Source organism: Notamacropus eugenii, chromosome 5, assembly GCF_028372415.1.
Source record: "Notamacropus eugenii isolate mMacEug1 chromosome 5, mMacEug1.pri_v2, whole genome shotgun sequence".
In the NCBI taxonomy this organism is placed as follows: domain Eukaryota; kingdom Metazoa; phylum Chordata; class Mammalia; order Diprotodontia; family Macropodidae; genus Notamacropus; species Notamacropus eugenii.
Genome location: NC_092876.1, coordinates 81,462,972 through 81,481,373, shown reverse-complemented (window position 1 = coordinate 81,481,373; position 18,402 = coordinate 81,462,972). Strand labels below are relative to the sequence as shown.

The 18,402-nt window shown below is 44.2% G+C and overlaps 1 protein-coding gene across 3 annotated transcripts in view; it reads right to left on the bottom strand.

Moving 5' to 3' along the window:
• Positions 1 to 12,539, bottom strand: part of EPHA10 (EPH receptor A10) — a 43,513-nt gene extending 30,974 nt beyond the window's left edge. For all 3 annotated transcript variants that reach the window (XM_072609990.1, XM_072609992.1, XM_072609993.1), the window contains exons 1-3: positions 12,409 to 12,539; positions 10,588 to 10,652; positions 7,217 to 7,931 (exon numbers count right to left, since the gene is read on the bottom strand). In XM_072609990.1, the coding sequence (XP_072466091.1) occupies positions 7,217 to 7,931; positions 10,588 to 10,652; positions 12,409 to 12,514 (886 nt within the window). In that variant the 5' untranslated portion in view covers positions 12,515 to 12,539. The remainder of the gene's footprint in view (positions 1 to 7,216; positions 7,932 to 10,587; positions 10,653 to 12,408) is intronic.
• Between the last annotated feature and the right edge of the window lie 5,863 nt (positions 12,540 to 18,402).

The following is an 18,402-nucleotide window of genomic DNA, read 5'->3' as shown; positions in this document are numbered from 1 at the left end:
TGAAATTTGTAAAGCTTAAAGTACTGCTTAATGGGGATTATTATTTCATTAAAGTGCCTTTTGTAAACCCCTAATTTCCAGGCCTCATGTCCCAAGGTTTGGATCTGAAGGTAGAGACTAAAGATACTACAGCAATCTTAGACCACGGGATATCTTCCAGCTCTGTCCTCTGTCTACTCCTTGTCCCTATTTGGGGGCATTTAGAGACTCAGAACTGAAGTATGGAGACTTTGTTCTTCCATACAGCTTCAGACAAAAGTATGGAGAAACAAAGGGATGAAGGCCCTTTCAAACAGCAAGTGAAACCAGACATTGAGAGGTACTACCTGGGAAAGGGGAAGATCAAGATAAAGGCTGTAACACCCTTGAAAATGGTACAATGTCACTCATGCTGAAAGTCACAACACCAGGACACTGGCCCTGCCTCCTTTGGTAAATAGGCAGTGGTGGAACTTAGGTAGGGAAAGGGAGCTGAATTCTGGAGTCATGGGCCAACATCACCTATGGCAATATTTCCAAAGCTCTCAAGTGGCCATGACCTGCTGGGAAGGGGCTGGATAGATTATATCTTAAAGGTCCAGGGTTCAAGTCCTTTTTGTGTGTGGCCCTAAAGGATAGAAATTCTAGAAAATCAATGGATTGTGGTAAATGAAGAAAAGTTGGAGTCTTCTGACTGAGTAGCAAAGTCAGAAGTCTTCCTTTATCCCCTTCCAATAACAAGGAATTCTTAATTACAGTCCAACTTGGAATATACAATAGATATTTGGGGTTCGTTTTGCCCTTATATTAATCCACTTTAGCCAAGGGTGGAAGATAAAGGGAGGTCAATTTCAGCTCAACATTAAAAAACTTCCAATTCATTCCCCAATTGAACAATGGTCAAAGGATATGAACAGGCAGTTTTCAGAGAAAGAAATGAAAGCTATTTATAGTCATATGAAAAAATGCTCTAAATCACTACAGATTAGAGAAACATAAATCAAAACAACTCTTAGGTACCACATCACATCTGTCAGATTGGCTAACATGACAAAACAGAAAAAGTATAAATGCTGGAGAAGATGTGGGAAAATTGGAACACTAATGCATTTTTGGTGGAGTTGTGAACTGATCCAACCATTTTAGAGGGCAATTTGGAAATATTCCCTAAGAGCTATAAGAATGTGCATACCCTTTGACCCAACAATACCACTTCTACGGCTGTATCCCAAAGAGTTCATACAAATGGGAAAAGGACCTACATGTACAAAAATATTTCTAGCAGCTCTTTTTGTGATGGCAAAGAACTGGAAATCAAGGGGATGCCCATCAACTGGTAAATGGCTGAACAAGTTGTGGTATATGAATGAAATAAAATACTATTGTGCTATAAGAAATGAAGAACAGGTAAACTTCAGAAAAATCTGGAAAAACTTGTATGAACCGATGCTGAGTGAGAGGAACAGAACCAGGAAAACATTGTACACAGTTATTGCCACATTGTGCAATGACTAACTTTGATAGACTTGGCTCTTCTCAGCAATACAAGATTCTAAGACAACTCCAAAAGGCTCATGATGGAAAATGCTATCTACATCCAGAGAAAGAATTATGTAGTCTGAATACTGATTGAAGAATACTATTTGCTCTCTCTCTTTTTTTGTTTTGTTTCTTCTTTCTCATAGTTCACTCCACTGGTTCTAATTCTTCTTTGCAACATGACTGATGTGAAAAAATGTTTAATGTGAATGTATATGCAGAGCCTGTATCAGATTGCATGCCATCTTGAGGAGAAGGGAAGGGAGGGGGAGAAAATTTGGAATTCAAAAGCTTGTGGAATTGAATGCTGTAAACTAAAAATAAATAAATTAATTAAAATGTTTTAAAAAACCCAGCCTTCCCAGAAATCAAGCAATAAGTTTCTTATTGGTTTCCCTGCCTGGAGTCTCTCTTCACTCCAGTCCATTTCAGTAATCAAACTGATCTTCCTAAAGCACACGTCTGACCATGTCACTCTCTGATTAAATACACTTCAGTGGCTCCCTATGCTTCCTGAATCAAATAGAAAATCCTCTTTGGGAATTTTAAAGCCCCTTAAAAATCTAGCCCCTTTCTACCTTTCCAGTCTTCTTAAACCCTACTTCCCTCTATCCCTCTTCTTACATACTCTAAGATCTAGTGTCACTGGACTCCTTGCTGTTTCTTGAACAAAACACTATATCTCCTGACTCATCATTTCACTGGTTGTCCCCTAGCCCTGGAATGTAGCTCCTTCACCTACAACTCGTGACTTCCATGACTTCCTTCGAGATTCAACTAAAATCCTACTTGCTGCAAGAAGCTTTTCTCCATTTCCCTTAATGTTAGTGTCTTTTCTCTGAGATTATCTACATTTTATCACACATGTGTGTATGTGTGTATACCTAGTTGCTTGCACATTGTCTTTGTTTTTGTTTCTTGGTTCGTTTGTTTTGCCTCTCTTTGTATCAATACAGCTTAGAACAGTGGCCGACACATAACAGGTGCTTAATAAATACTTGTTAATTTGTTGACCTGAATCATCAGAGCTGTCCAAAAGTAAAATGGGTACCATAATAGGCAGTGAGATCCCTGTCATTGTATGTATACAAACAAAGGTGGAATACCTATATGTCAAGGATATACTTACAGGAGTTCTTAACCAGAGACATTTTCATAAATTGTTAGATGAATTTCAACATAATTAATTTCCTTTGTAATTCTATATATTTTTTATTTAAAAATATTATCCTGAGACCAAAGAGGTCTATAGCACAAAAAAAAGATTAAGATCCCCTGTAATACAAGGAATTCCTGCATTTTGCGAGGGATTAGCCTAGATCATCAGTTCTCAAATTTGTTGGCCTCAGGACCCCTTTATACTCTAAAAATTATTGAGGATTTCAAGGAACTTTTATTTATATCGGTTATAACTATTGATATTGTATTAGAAATTAAAACAGACAAAATTTCAAAATATTTATCAATTCATTTAAAATAAAAATGTCATTACATGCTAACATGAACAAGATATTTTTTATGAAAAATATACTTAATCTAAAACAAAGATTAGTGAAAATATTGTTTTGCATATTTTTGCAAATTTCTTTAATGTCTGATTTAATAGAAGGCAGCTGGAGTCTGCTTTTGCATTCAATCTGTTATGATATGTTGTTTTGGTTGAAGTATATGAAAAAACTCCAGTTTCTTATGTATGTTTATTGTTAGGAAAGGGAGGAGTGTTTTAATAAGTAAATAGCATCTTAGTGTTATTATGGGGGGAAATGCTGACTTCCTAGATTCCCTGAAAGGGTTTCAGAGCCCCTTAGGCATCTAGGGACCACACTTTGAGAACCCCAGACTTAGATGAACTCTGAGATCTTTTTCAATTTTATGATAATTCAAACTATCTGAGTATGAATTCAGTAATTCAATTTAACAAGAACAATTTAACAAGCACTTATGTGTAGATCACTGTGCTAGAGACATTTAGGGACACAATATCAAACACAAGACAATCCTTGCTCTAAAGATTCTAAAGCTCCAAAAATACACACAGTCCCTGCCAAGACTTTTCCTAAGATTCACTCATGTGTCCATCAGGATTTATCTACCTCATTTCCCAAATATAGGAGAGTTGATCCAGAATCTAGGAACAGACCATGCAAAACCCAAAACTATTGAGACCGTAGGAAAGAGGGTGGCTTTATCACTAATCATCATTCACTGTCACTGCCTGTCATTCATCATTAACCATCACTAACCATCACCTGTGATTACTATCAGTCTGTCAGTCAACATTCAGCAGCTTGATAGCACATTGTATAAAACACTGGATCTAGACTCAAGAAGCTTGAATTCAAATGTAGCCTCAGACACTAATTGTGTGACCCTGGGCAAGTCACTCAGCCTCTGGCTGTTTCAGTTTCCTTATTAGCAAAATTGGGATAATAATAGCTTCTACCTCTGAGGGTTGTTAAGAAGATCAAATGAGATGAAATTTGCAAAGCACTTTGTAAATCTTAAAGCACTGAATAAATTCCAGTTGGCTATTAACAAATATATATTAAGCACTTACTATGTGCCAAGGACTTCACTAAGAGATAAAGATAAAAAGAAAGGTAAAACCACTATTACCCACCATCCTTGCACCTGTAACCTCTGTTTGTCATCACTGAACATCACCCACTATTATTGATCATTATCTATCATCACCAACTAACAATTTCTCATCATTGTTATAATTGTTGGTGGTCATTGCTAGCCATCATTAACCACATCACCCTCTATCAATGACCATTATTCACCATCACTATATCACCCATCATAATTCAGTATCATTGCCCATGGTCTTCATCACTGTGCATTGCCTACCATCACTGCCAGCATCAGTGATCATTGCCATCCATCATTACCCCATCACCAACCATCACTGACCACTACTGAACTCCAGGTTAGGAGGTTTAGAAAACAAACATCTTTCAGAAGCAAACACCCTTCTTCTTCACCCTATCCCACTCCCTCTTCCTGTCCTAGAGCCTCACAAGAGGTTACTTCTTTATTTCCTTTAACCTTTGATGGCACAACTGGGTTAGACATTTCCTTGCCACATGGGTCATGGGCTCTCTTATGAGGTTTAGGGAATCTGAGTGGGCTCAGGGCCAGGTAGCATTAAGAAGGTCTGAGAACTGTCGTCCCGTCCCAAGGCTGGTCCCCTGGAGTGGCCACTCTTGTAAGTCTTTTGTAGGCTAGTGTTGGGAGGGGAAGTCCCTTGTTTTCTCTCTTTGAGAAGATAGTCTGGATCCTCAGAGAGGACTTCTAATGGCCTGATTCCTCCTGGAGAGTAGGGAAGGAATTTAATTATGTTTATAAATGATATCAAATAGCTTCCCTTCAATAATGTCCATTATTTAAAACCCATAACATTAGAAATTAGAGGCTGGGGCTAGACCCAGGGGCTGTGGCTGGAGAGAGAAAATCAGAACCAGATCCTTAGCCAGAGTCCAAATCAGAAATAAGATGTGGCAGACAGAAAAGCTGATGTGGTAGTCTCTTTCATTATCTGTTAATATCCAAGAATCATCACTGTGAAAAGTCCTTCCACTAATATAAGCTCACAGATACCTGCATACATACATATATACACACATATACATATATATGCATATATACATATACATGTGTGCATATATAAATATAGAGGCAAAAAATGGTGGCCAATCCTAACTGCCCTTAGGAGAAAGTCCCTTCACACTGAGATAGGTTGATTCTTGGAAAGCAGACACTGTATATTGATGGAAACTTTCTAGTTTAACAGAAACTGACAGAGATATGTGACCTTGACCAAGTCTCTTCCCTTCCATCTTTGAAATAAGGAATATTGGAGAATATGATCTCTAAAGTACATTTGATCTCTAAATCTATGATTGATCATTTGTTGATATATGGAAAGATGGCCATTCAGTCTTTCTGAGGTTACCAAATCTTCATAGCTTTTTTTGAGTCCTTATCACAGACCAAAGGGGTCAGAAAAAATTTGAATCTCTGTGTCTCCTTCTCCAACCCTCCTTCAACTTGTCCCTCCTTCCCTGGGTTGGTCCCTTTCCTTGTAGTCTGCAAGAACTTCAAGCCCACAGAACTACAGACTGAATCCTCAATCCACCCAAGCCTTGCATACAACAAAGCCTAAGGTCCCTCAAGACCTAGGACAGGAGCAGGAATGCAGAGGAAACCATTTGCAGTGTGGAAGGGTAGATACAGCTATGAATGGCAAGACAGGGAGTTGTAGAGCCAGTCTTGGGATGGAGTCTCTGGAAATTAGAGGAAGCTAGAGAGAGGGATCTCAATTCAACTCAACAAAAATTTATTAATCAACTATAATATCCAATGCACTGTATTGGATGTGGAGAAAGGGATACAAAGATGAATAAAACATAATTCTTGCCCTCATGGAGCTCACAGTCTAGTAGGAATGGGAGGATATGATGTATACTCAGATAGCTCTGTGATTTAATACAAATCAAAATATGCCCAAAGAGGTACAAAGTGCTCTGTGATGACTGAAAAGGAAGGTAATTGTTGACTGAAGGAATGAGGGAAGGCTTCTGGAATGAAGTTATATTTGAGTTGGGCTTTGAAGTAGGATGGCAACAAGTTGAGATAATGTTGGAGGAGGGAAGGAGATGGGAGAAGATTTAGAGAAAGTTGCAAGCAAAGGTACAGAGATGGGAAAGTATGAGATCTGTGCAATAATTCAGTCTGGTTGGAGTGTACATGCTGGAGAGTAGTGGCAGATAAACATGGAAGGGTTGGGTGCCATCAAATGGTGGAGGAATCTTGAATGCCAGACTAAGTGAGCTATAGGAGGCCAATGAAGCCTATTGAACAGAGTGACATGATCAAAGTAGTGTCTAAAATATGATACCTTCAAAATCCGCATGCCCTTGTGCTCACCATAAACCCATGTTCCCTCTTGTTTTGCCATGGGCCTATATGCAGGTTGGGCTTTCCCATTATCTTGGACCTTGATAAGGCAATGGCAAAACTTCACTGAAGTGGCTGAGGGAAAAGGAGAGATCAACAGTGATCTAAGCCCCTAGACAGTCTGCCAAGATCCCTACTCTCATGGAAATGGGAATGGATCTGCACTAGGCTCAGAAGAGGAATCTCACCCTGGGAAATCAGACCTCATGACCATCCTGCTCTGACTGTACCCTCACAAAAATTTCACATTCAGCTTTCCAAAAGGATCACCATTCCAGTGTAGACCAAGTAAACCTTCTGTTCCATTTTGATAAAGCCCTTCCTCATCCATCTGAGTCAATGGGTGTAAGAACACTAGATTTGTATCTATATATATCAGGGGATCTGAGTTCAAATGGAAGCTCAGCTACTTTGTGACCTTGGGCAAGTCATTTAACTTCTCACCCTTCTAATCTGTAAAATGGGGACTTCTCTGCTTCACTAGACGGTTGTGCTTTGAACAATGCTATGTAAATGTGACATTATTACTGTTATCAGAGGCAATGCAATGCCCTACTTTGTTTGAATCTTGGACAGCGGGCAAGTCACTTCCACTCTGAGCTTCGGTTTCTTCATCTGTCAAACAAGAATAATAAGCCCCAGTCTTCCTATCGCCACTGGGTGGTGTAGATACTTGAACGAGGTCATGTCTACCAAGTGCTTTGCATTACCAAAGCGCAGCAGAACGTCCACTTACCTTCACAGGACTCCTCCCTCTCCTGGAAGCCAGCGCTGCAGCTACACCTGCCTACGGGCACCAACCACTCCCCATCGGCACTGCAATGCATTCGAGGGGGAGGGCGGCCGGGCTCCCCCTCCGAATGGGCCACACACGTGCCAGTGACCTCCACCAGTGACGAGAAGGCAGCCTCTGCCACAGTGTCCGGGAAGGCAGCCAGGTTCTGCACCGTGGCCAGGCACTGCTTGTAATATACTCGCACGGAGACCAGTGCCACGCAGGCGCCCACATCTTGGAAGGCCAGATGGAAGCCGTCCCTGCTCAATGGCCCGATTTCCCTCACCTCCACGTTCAGCTTCATCTTCCGCTCTCCTAGATCGCCCTGAGTGAAGCTCTCATCCGCTGCTATAGTAGCCACCTTGCGCTGGCGGCTCTCGCTCAGGCTTCCCCCTAGACCAGCCCCGCCCTTTCCCTCCCCTTCTACTCCTGCCCCAGCCTCCGATTCTGCCTCAGTATAGTAGAGGTTGAAGGTCTCCTTGCAAGATCCTGCCACCCCTGGGATACTGCTACAGTCTCGAAGTGTGAACTTGAGTTCGATGAAAATCCGCTGCCCACCACGCCGCCCGATCCAACCTGTCTGCAGCCAGTTATTCTGGTTGGGCTCCAGCACGTTGCACACCTGGTAGGTTCGGATTGGTCTGTCGTTTTCATCCACTCCACTAATTTCCTCCCACTGCAGAAAGGGGCAAGGGGGAAAGGGGCTGATCAGTATCCAGCAAGGTGCCTGTTTTGCACATTGTGGTATGTAGTGCCGCAGACAGAGCACTGCATTTAGAGATGGGACATCTGGGTTCAAATTCTGACTCCTCATTTACTAGCTGTGTGATCTTGGACAAATCACTTACCTTCCTGGAACCTCAGTTTCCTAAAGTTTAAAATGATAACAACGACAATAGGTAGCATTTACAAAGTGTCTACCAAGTTCCAGGCACTGTGCTAGGTGCTTTATAAATTTTATTTCATTTGATCCTTCCAACAAACTTGGGAGGTAGGTGCTATTATTATTCCCATACTATATTCGAAGAGACTGACAGCAAGGTTAAATAACTTGTCTAAGGTCACACAGTTAGTAGGATTTGAACTCTGTCTTCTTGAGGAGTACACTAGAGGATCTCTAAGGTTCCTTCCACTCTGTTTTTATAAATCAACCTCAAGCCTCGTGCAAGTCCATTTCCCTCTGGTTCTATTGTTTAAAATGAGGGTCTTTGACCAGTCTTTGAGGTTCCTTTAAATTCTGAACCCTATGAACCTTTAACAAATTTTTCCTCTCTTGTCCTCAGTTTCACCATCTGTAAAATTAAGGGATTAATTAGACTAGTTTGATCTAATTCCTCTGTCCTTGGATGATCAAACACTCCAGAGCCTTCAGGGGTTTCTCTTAGAAGGTAGTCACTTGCCATAGTGCCCATGGGCTCAGGCCAAGGCTGCTTCATGAAAACACCTAGGTCTTTCCATACAAATATATGTGATCTGTGACATCTTACTCTCTCCTAAAAACCTATCTATGACTCATTAGATAAGTACTAGGGAATTATCTGACATTCATACAAGTTAGTGGATAGATTACTAGATTTAGTGTTAGAAAAACTTAGGTTCAGATCTTTCCTTAAACACTAGCTTAGTGAGGTAGAGGAAGTCACTTAACCTCTCCTGAATGTAATTTCCTCATCTGTAAAATGGAGGTGATAATAGCTTTCAACTTAGTGTTTGCTATGAAAAAGAGACAATGTATGTAAAATGCTTGGAAAATCTTAAAAGCAATATGCTAATGTAAGCTATTATTATTAAATGACTTGTCCAGAGCCTCAGACATAGTAAGTTTCAGAGGGAGGATTTGAATCCATTGTTCCCTGATTCTAAGCCCATCTTTGCTTCTTTCATAGGACTGTCATGAGCAGCAAATAGGAAAACAGATGAGTACTGTACAACTTTAAACACTATAGTAATGTAAGCTATTGTGTTACAGTGAATAGAATGCTGAGATAGAAGCCTGCCTCTGACACTTGGTGGGTCTGTGACCCTTGGAGATCCCCATGCCTTACCAGAAGTATCAATGTTGGACAATGCCTTATATATAACAGATCCTCTATAAATATTTGTTAATTGATTAAGGGTGGGCAATGGGAAGTACACTGAGTCAATCAATCAACAGATATTTACTGAGGGCTTGTTTTATGCAAGGCACTGTTCAACACCAATGCCTGTAGAGAGATCATATTTTATAGGGTCAGAGCATGTTAGATCTAGCAGGGACCTTAGTTATTATATAGTTAACTTTTCCCCTCATTTTACATGAGTAAAGCAAGGGAGAACTGACTTATCCAAGGTCACCCTGGTAGTAAGTATCAGAGCCCAGATTCCAAACCAGATCCTCTGATTAAAATCTGGTACCCTTTTCCACTATACCACGATGCCCAGTGGTGATAGCCTATAGAGTCTAACCAAGCTGGAGTTGTTGATAATCTTTGTTGTTGAAGGGAATAACAAAAGATATTATCCAATAGTCATATCTCTTTGTCTTTGATACACACTGTAAGGACTTCCCCTTTATATTTGCCTGTATAATGATTTTTCATTCAGATTAATATTAAATAAATCTACATGCTATGAGTATACAGCAGAAGATGATTTATCCTTTTGAAACATGTTGGGTAGTGGGGTGGGAGAGCATAGTAGTAAACATTTGCTATGGCTAATCATTTTACAAATAGGGAAACTGAGGTAAAACAGAACAGCTTTATTTGTTTCCAGACTGCATCTCCCAACAGCTGACCACAGAAACCAGATGTCAACAACTCTTCTCTTGAGACCCTTAATCTAACAGTGTCCCTTTGGTAACCTATGGCCTTCTTCCCCACCCCAATCAGTACACTGACAGATAATCAGACATCTGTAGAGCAGGTGGCTGAGACCAGTTTCCTGGTGGCCAAACTCTGCACCTGAGCTGCAGTGACAGCAGCTGCATTGCAGTACAGATCTCACACCAACTGGGCCCTGGAAGCTCAAAATTCATGAGCCCAGAATCTTGGTGTCTACAGTTCTGGGGCCCACAATAGACAGACTGGATGGACTGTGTTCTTCAAAGGGGTGGAAAAGGGGAGAAGGCAAGGTAGTTATTGTCAACTACTCCCAGAGAACAGCAGCTGGCTCCTTGGACTTACTAATTGTCCAGAGGCACCAACTGACCATGTGTAACCATAGCCTAGAGAGAGAGAAGGAATAATCACTAAAGAGGACTCTGGCCTCTGCCCGTATGGAGGTGGAAGGACTCACCACTCCCATTTCTACCCTTAATACTCAAGGAACAGGAAAGAGAAGAAAAGACTCACCCCATTACTAGGCAGTGCAGTCCAGCCTAGCTCAGCTTGGGATTCCTTGGAATCCAGAAGGACAACTAGAAAGAGGGAGTGAGACAGGTTAATGCAATGGGAGGGGTGGAGATGTCCCAAACAAGATCAAAGGGTGCAGGAGGATAAATCAAGGTGAATAATGAAAGGGCTCCTTCTATACCCCTAGATCCCTAAGGAGGAAGGCCTATGGCTGGAGTAAGGAGTGAATAATTTGAGTCTCTGTGTAGAAACTTTAAGCTTATGCATCTAAAAAGAGGATCAGAAACCCTTAAGAGTCCTTTGGGATAACTCTGATTTTCTCAAATTGTATGATTTTTGTAAGCCAGAGGAATATTATAGGAACTGTTTATAGCAAATGACCTAGCCCCTGCCTTTAAGTCTGGCTAGCATGATAGAAAATGAGTCTCTTTATAGAGATAGAGGTGCCGAATCCCTCTGTGTGGAGGGAAATATTCCCAACCTCTGCCATTACTCTCATCCTCACCTGGCATTCCAAGTGGGGAAGAGGAGAAGATTGGATCATGATATTTAATACTGGAAGTGTTCTGGGATTTCATTGAGTACAATTCTATCTCCTTACATATGAAGTACTGGGGAAGTGGAGAGAGTGACTTAAATAAGGAAGGCAACATAGGTACTAACAGAGTTGGGATTTGAATCCATTTTGGAGGGGTCAAAGTAGACCTTCAAATGAGTTTCCAAGGTATCTCTCTGTCAGCCCAAACTCAGACTATTCCCTTACACTCCACATCTAAATCCTCAGATAGGGGAAGGATTAAGCCCTCTCTACATTTTCTCTAGATATCTTTCTCACGTTCTTCACGTAAACCTAGAGAAGGAAGAGAAACAGCTTTGAACTCCAGAGGGGTAGCCCTCTTGAACACCTGATGGCTTTTCCCTGGGGAAGATATTAGGGACATTGATTAGCTCCTGTGCTAATAAGGCAACATCTCAGAAGTCTCCCAGAGCCAGTGTTACTATGCCAGAGAGATGCCCTAGGGTAACCAACTGGAGTCAGGGGTGGGGAGCGGCCCCCAGAACAGTCTTTGCTTCCAGACGTATGTCTCGGCCCAGCTACAGCCAACAGAGGGCGGAGCCCAGCCCCTGGATCCTCCCTATTTTGACCAGAGAAGCGGCTGAGGCGGGCAGCACCATGGACAGCGACTTTGGCTCTTGCTTGTCTGTCTTGGTTTTCTGGCCTTTTGGCCCATCTAACCCGCTCTCGATCTTCCTCTTTTCCGACGTCTTCCCAGCTCCTCAACCCCTTAGCCTCTTTGAGATCTACCCACCATGTTTAGCTCTTCCTCGTCCCCTATCTCCCTCGCAAAGGTCTCCCTTATACATCCTGCAATATCCCCTTCTCCCAGACCTCTCCAGTCTTTTGGAAGTTATCTTCAGCCCCAGAACCCCCAGTATTCCTCCCATCCGCAGTTCTTGGACATCGCCCCAAGTCTTGGAAGCCCCCTCTAGTCTGCCAGACACTCCTCCCCCAGTGTCTCGGAACATCTTTCCTCCAAGTACCACAAAATGCCCCGCCTCCTAATACTCCCTCTCCCTCCCCCCTCCCCCCATAGCCTGTGGCTCCATCCCTGTTTGGTTTCCCGGACTCCCCCTCCCCTCAGTCTCTCTACCTTCCTAGTCTTTGGCCCTGTCTACGCACACACCCCGATCTCCCTAGTCTTTCCGGACTCTCTGGCTCCCCAGGCTCCAGATCCTCCAGTCCTCCGGGCCTTGGCTCCGCAACCCCGACCGCTGGCCCCTGCAGCTCTCCAGCCCCCAGACTCCGGGTCCCGGACTCACCCTCCTCGGCGGTGCCAGGCTGGCTGGGCCCCAGAAGCAGCGAGAGGAAGAGCGGCTGCAGGCAGATAAGCAGTCGCTGGGGGCTCGGGCAAGCGCCAATCTCCATGGTCCAGCTGACAGAGATGTCAATGCGGCCGCCCGGACCCCTGCTCCAGCCCTGGCCCTGGCTCCAGCCCCTGGCCCAGCCCTGGCAGTAGCCCTAGCCCCAGTCCTGGCCCCCGCCCCACGGAGCCGCGCTCCGGACCCCGGCCCAGGCAGGGGGCGGGGACGTATCTGAGACCGTCACTTGCCAGGGCCAAACAGCAAACGCAGTCCGTGGGACTCAGCCAATCTACATCTAAGGAAGGCGGGGCTTCTCTGGGAGGCGGAGCTCTGGAAGGAATGAGGCGGGGCTAGGGCAGCGGGAGGGGGGAAGAGTTGCCCACCAATCCCTATGGAGCAGTAGGCGCAGGGGGCGTGGTCCCACGGACCGAAGATCCGCACGTGTTCACGCGTGGGAGAATTGCCTCTTAGGGAACCCGAGATCCTCTGAACACTCAGGGTGGGGCACCAGGTAGAACCCGTGAGCTGAGGAAGGAAAGCTGGGGTATCTACAGAAGGGGGTCAGACCCACCCTCATAGTCCAGAGTGGGGAGTGTGAAGAGGCTTAGATCTCTCGCCCCAAGGGAAACTGCTCTAGCAGGGACGCAGACCCAGGAAGACCTCTGTGGGTGCGGAGTGCCGGGGACCCTGGGGTAAAACTTTCCCCGTCTCAGGGCTACAGACCTCTCCTTCGCTCTCGAGCATGTCTCGAGACGTGGAGGGGACTGGAAAGAGTCTCGTGAGGCTCTGGCTTTTCCCAAAGTGGCTTTTCTCCCGTACATCCAGGTGTAAACTGGAGAATTGGACTGTGACTGGTGACCCGCGGTCTATTTGGACCCCGACCCGCTGGGGCTCCGAGCCTATTCTCTGACTCTGTGGGAGTCGCGGCCCCTTTCGTTGGGGCGGGGAGCGGGGAGCATCATATTTGGTTTTTCTTCAGAGGCCTTCGCGTCACAGCTCCACCTGGGGAGGACACAGGGGCTGCAGAATCTGTGGAGAATCCGTCTTCTCTCATGCTTATCCCCCCGCCTCTCTCTCATTTCCCTTGTCAGCTTCAGCTCTAAACCGACTTCTCTCTAAAGGGGGGTCCAGGAACCCTATATTGGCTAAGTCCTTCCGAGGGAGAGAGGACTCGCTGGCCTGACTGGAGATGGTGCTGTGTTTGTATTTGGTGGTGGGAGCGTGATATATATTATGTCTTTTCGTTCTGCAGTTAAGCAGCAAACTAGAGAGAAAAAAAATCAGTCCTTGACCTTGAACGAAGGTTGTCTATGTGGTCAGGATCAACCCAGTGTGTGCGTGTGTGATGGGTAAGGGAGAGGACGGGGGATCTTGGACAGGATGAGCTTGAAACCATTCGTCTCCCCAGCCAAGGCCACAGGAGCCCTAATTACAGGATGTAGAAGGGGCAGTGTGTGTGCCCATAAATGTGTTTGTGTGGCACGTCGACAGTCAGGTTACACACTGGGCAAAGTTCGAAAATTGCGCCCCCTGCTTGTGACTGTCTGCTGGCGCCTTCACCATGAGGTTGACCCTACAAAATTAGGCCCTACCTAATTAGAAATAAAAAAGTGTAGGGAGGATTTTCCAGATTTAAACCCCACTATTTATTATTTGTAAAAGCTTCACTTTTTTAAAAAAGAGTCCATATTGTAAAAACAATAGATAACAATTCTTTTAAAAACAGGCCATAGTCTTGTAATCAAGGACAGAACCCTGGACCTTTATGGGCCTTTTTTTCCTCATCCGAAAGATGACAGTAATAATATAGGTCCTACCTACCTCCATATTGCCATGATGAGCTAACTGACATGATGTTCTGTAAAAGATAAATTACTATAAAATATTTTTCAACATAGGTCAAAATAGTGTCTCCCTGTCCAATGTTGGTACCTAGTTATTAAAGCTAAAGTACAAGTCCTTTATTTCTATTGAAAAAAGGGAAGGAAGATCAGTAGATTACAGAAATAGGAAGTGGCATGGTGGCAGAGCCACTCTTTAAGGCAATTTTGTTCAAGTGTTTTAGGGGGTGTGTCATGTAGAGCAAATGTTTGTTGGCATGTATCATCTGGGTCAAAGCAAAATGTATTAAAAATATATTTTTTAAAAAAGCATCCCTCATTGTGACCTGACAAGCTTCATATTTTACTTCATCCCAGTGTACGCTCTATATATCTGTGTCTATTTAAGTACATATCTGTAGGTATAAAGGAATAGAAATGGAACCTATGACTTCATTGGGATATTCCTCTACTAAGGTAAGCTCCCTCTCTGCAATTTATAATCATGGAGAGTTGCCTAGAATACTTAGAGGTTAAATGAATTGCCTATTGTCACACAGCCAGTCTGTGTTAAGGGGGAGGGACTGTAACCAGGTGTTCCTGGTTCCCGGGCTAGTTAGTTCTCTGTCCACTAGGCTATGACAGACTCTCCTGGTTCATGTCTTATTTTATTCATCAAATATTTACTTAATCCTCACTATGAAATTAGGAAGCTGGGGAGGGAATACCTGGTGGTGGTTTTCTCTTCAAGAAATTTAGAATATAATAGTAACTTATCCATTTGATGTTTTTGTGGGGAATTAAGTGGGTCTACTATGTACCGGTAGATGTACATGACAGTTTTCTCATGTAAAGTTGTGTCCCTGTGTGCCAGGGGTGGGTAATAAGAAAAGAAGAGGGAGTTATTCCCTGGTGGATGGAACTATCTTCCCCTATCTCCTAAAGAAAGTCATAGGCAGAGACAGAAATACAAATAAGTATTGGCTTTTTTTGAAAACGATGATGACTAGGTACCTCCAGACCAGCAAGCCAAAGAGGAAATCCCTACAGAGGCCTGATTCAATATTACCCTCCCAGAAATGGGGAAGGGTCCAGGAATAAGAAACAAAGTTAGTTTTTAGGGTCCTACCCTTGAAAGGTGAATGGGAAGGCAGATGGGGATATTGGGCAGGGGCAGTGACCCTGAGGAAAACAGGCCTGCCCTGGGAATCTCTTTTAGGTTGCTGGAGATGGGTTGAAACTCCCAACCTTCCTCTCAGACTCCCTCCTCCATATCTTCATCATTCAATGAAAGGTTACACAATCCCCTTCCCGACCTCATTTCATTTAGCCCCAGGGAAGTTGGTAAAGGGAGCCTTTAAGGTAGCACTTAGTAGGTGCTTCGTCAGCATCTGCCAAATTGAATACCTCAGGAGGCCCCTCCAATTCCATTTTACCAAAATAGCCCATTCCTAACCCCACAGAGCTCCTACTCTGCTCTTTGTTCCAACTCTCTTTTACCTTAGCAGTCCCTCCCCTTCCCCCCACCCCAAACAGCTACTGAAGCCTCACCCTGCAGCCCTAGCAAAATGGCTGTAGTTCAGAGTGACCCATAGGCCTCAGTAACTTAGTCCTGGTGCCTCTAGGCCAGGCAAAACTGGGATGTGAGGGGTCTTGGTTGGTCCTTCAGTCAGGTGCAGAGTACTAAATCAGGTAGGGCATGGCAATTTAGGGGCTCACAGCCCAACCCCAAAGCTGACACCTGAGGGTAGGGGTGAGAGAGATTTTCCAAGAATTTGACTTTCTCAGAAAAATTCAAGGAGAAAAAAAATGTGAATGAACCCGAGAAGGGGAGAAACGCAGGTGGATGTAGATATATGCAAATATATGCAAATTAGGCGTAGCAGCGCTAGAGCCCTGGTGCTAATGAGCTATCACAGATCAAACAGAAGCAGCCCTAGGGCCAAGCTCTGGAGCAAAATATGAGCAAATCGAAGGAAGCAGACAGGTCAGAGAGCAAGTCTACGTGGTCAGGCAGGTATTATCCGGGTAATTCAAGTAGCCAAACCTATTTTGGGCCTAACTGAGATAGTTACCTTCCCGGGCAGAGAAAGCTCTGCGCAGGTGCTGCCCTCAGCAGAACTGAACCTGTAGTCTTCCAGGGACCCACCTGCAGCCGCAGCCCATCCGCTAAACGACAAAAAGGAATTTGACCCTCTGGCCCAGCTGGGGACTACCATCTGGCCGCTCTGAAGCTCGGCCCCCGCAGGTCACCATCCCATAGGTCTAGGGACCTCTTCCCAGCTCCCACCCCTGGCACCCACCGTATCTCCAGGTGGCAGCCCCGGAGGCGGGCCTTTCTCGAATGTCCACGCTGGCCCCGAGCCGTCTACAGGCACGAAGGTGTGTGCGTGTGCGCGCGTGTGTGTTTGTGTGTGTGCATGGGGGGCGGTGTATGTGTGTTTGTCTGTGCGCGCCTGTGCGTGTGTGTGAGGGGGGTTGTCGAAGACCTCAGGGGCCTTGACAAGGCGGTCTGACCATGGCGGCCGTTTCCCGACCCCCACTCCCTGTTGCAATCGCCTCTGCGCATCCTGGAAAAGAGAAGCGGGAGCAGGCAGGAAAAGGAGAGCCAGTCTGGGATATGCAGCAGCAAGAACGTGCCTCGGCTTTCTAGAAGACAGCGCCTCTCTCCCGCCGCTGCCCCGCCCCCTGTCTGTCTGCATCCCTCTCTCCTCTTTCCTCTCTCCTCTCTCCTTTCTCCTTCAGTCTTCATCTGGTCTGCTCTCTGACTTTCTCTTTTATCCCTCTTCTGTTTGTCTCTCTTTCCTTCTTTCTCTTCTTAATCTGACTGTCCTTTTCTTCTCTCTGTTTCTCCCTCTGTCTTCCCTTTTTTTTCTTCCTCTATCTCCCTCTTTTTCCTCCTCTTAGTATGTCTCTTTCTTCCCGCTTATCTCTTTCTATCACCCCTCTGTCTTTCTGTCCATCCATCTCCTTTAAAAGTTATTGAAAACTGACCCTTCTGGGTGAAGAGAAATTGATTTCCCATTCCTTTCTCCTGCTCCTCCAGGCAGAAAGTAAATCCAGATGAGCCTTGACACAGAAGGTCAGCTTCTCTATGGAGGTTTGCTAAGATGTCATGCAGATAATACAGAGCTGAGCCAGTGCCCAAGGTGGAGGAGGGGTAAGAACTGGAGACTGACCTCAAAGACATCTTTCTCTGCACTGGGGCCCTGCCTCATACAGTCAAGCAGAATTTCTGTTTCCTTCCTTCCCCATCTCCCACCCCCAGGAAAAATAAACTCTAAAAGCAATGGTGAGAGAGGGAATTTTTTTTTTTTGTAAACAAGGCAACAAACTCACTGAAAGAAATCCCCAAAAGCGCCCAAAGAGAGACTTTTCCTATTTTTTACTTAGGGAATTCATAAACCATTCAACTTAACTGCAGACTAGATTTCTCTCTTGTTTTTACATTACCTTCATTTTTTAAAATATATACTTCCCTCCCAGGAAGCCATTGTTTGTAAAAACAAACAAACAAACAAAAAAACAAGCTTGAAAAAGAGAGAGGAACAGGAACATCTCAGCAAAATGAATCAATCCATTAACCAAAGCTAACAGGATATGCAACACTCCATATCCACAGTCCACCACCTCAATTAAGGAGAGAAAGAAATACATCTTTTATATCTTTTTTTCAACAACTGCTTTTAAAAGAACACATGGGTTGAACAAATCTTTATTCAGTAAATAAAAGGCAGCAGATTTAGAGCTGGCAGGGATTTTAGAAGCTATCATCCTCATTTGACAGATGAGAAAACTAAGGAACTAAAAGACTAAGTTACCTGCTCACTGTCACATAGTTAACACCTGAGTCAGGATTCAAACCTGGGTATTCCTGATTCCAAATCCAATGCCCTTGCCACTAAACCATATTATCTCATATGGTAGTCAGCAAATGAGAGGGAAGTAAGAAAAAGTATGGAGAAGAAGGAGAGGCAGAAAGAAAAGGAAGGGAAAATGGGAGGAAATGAGAAGAGGAAAAGAGATAGCAGAAGAAAAGAGAGACAGACAGACAAATGGACTCAGAGATAAAGAAATATGGAGGAATGGGACCAGGCAAAAAAGAAAATACTCTTGGAAGTGTTGTAAGAAT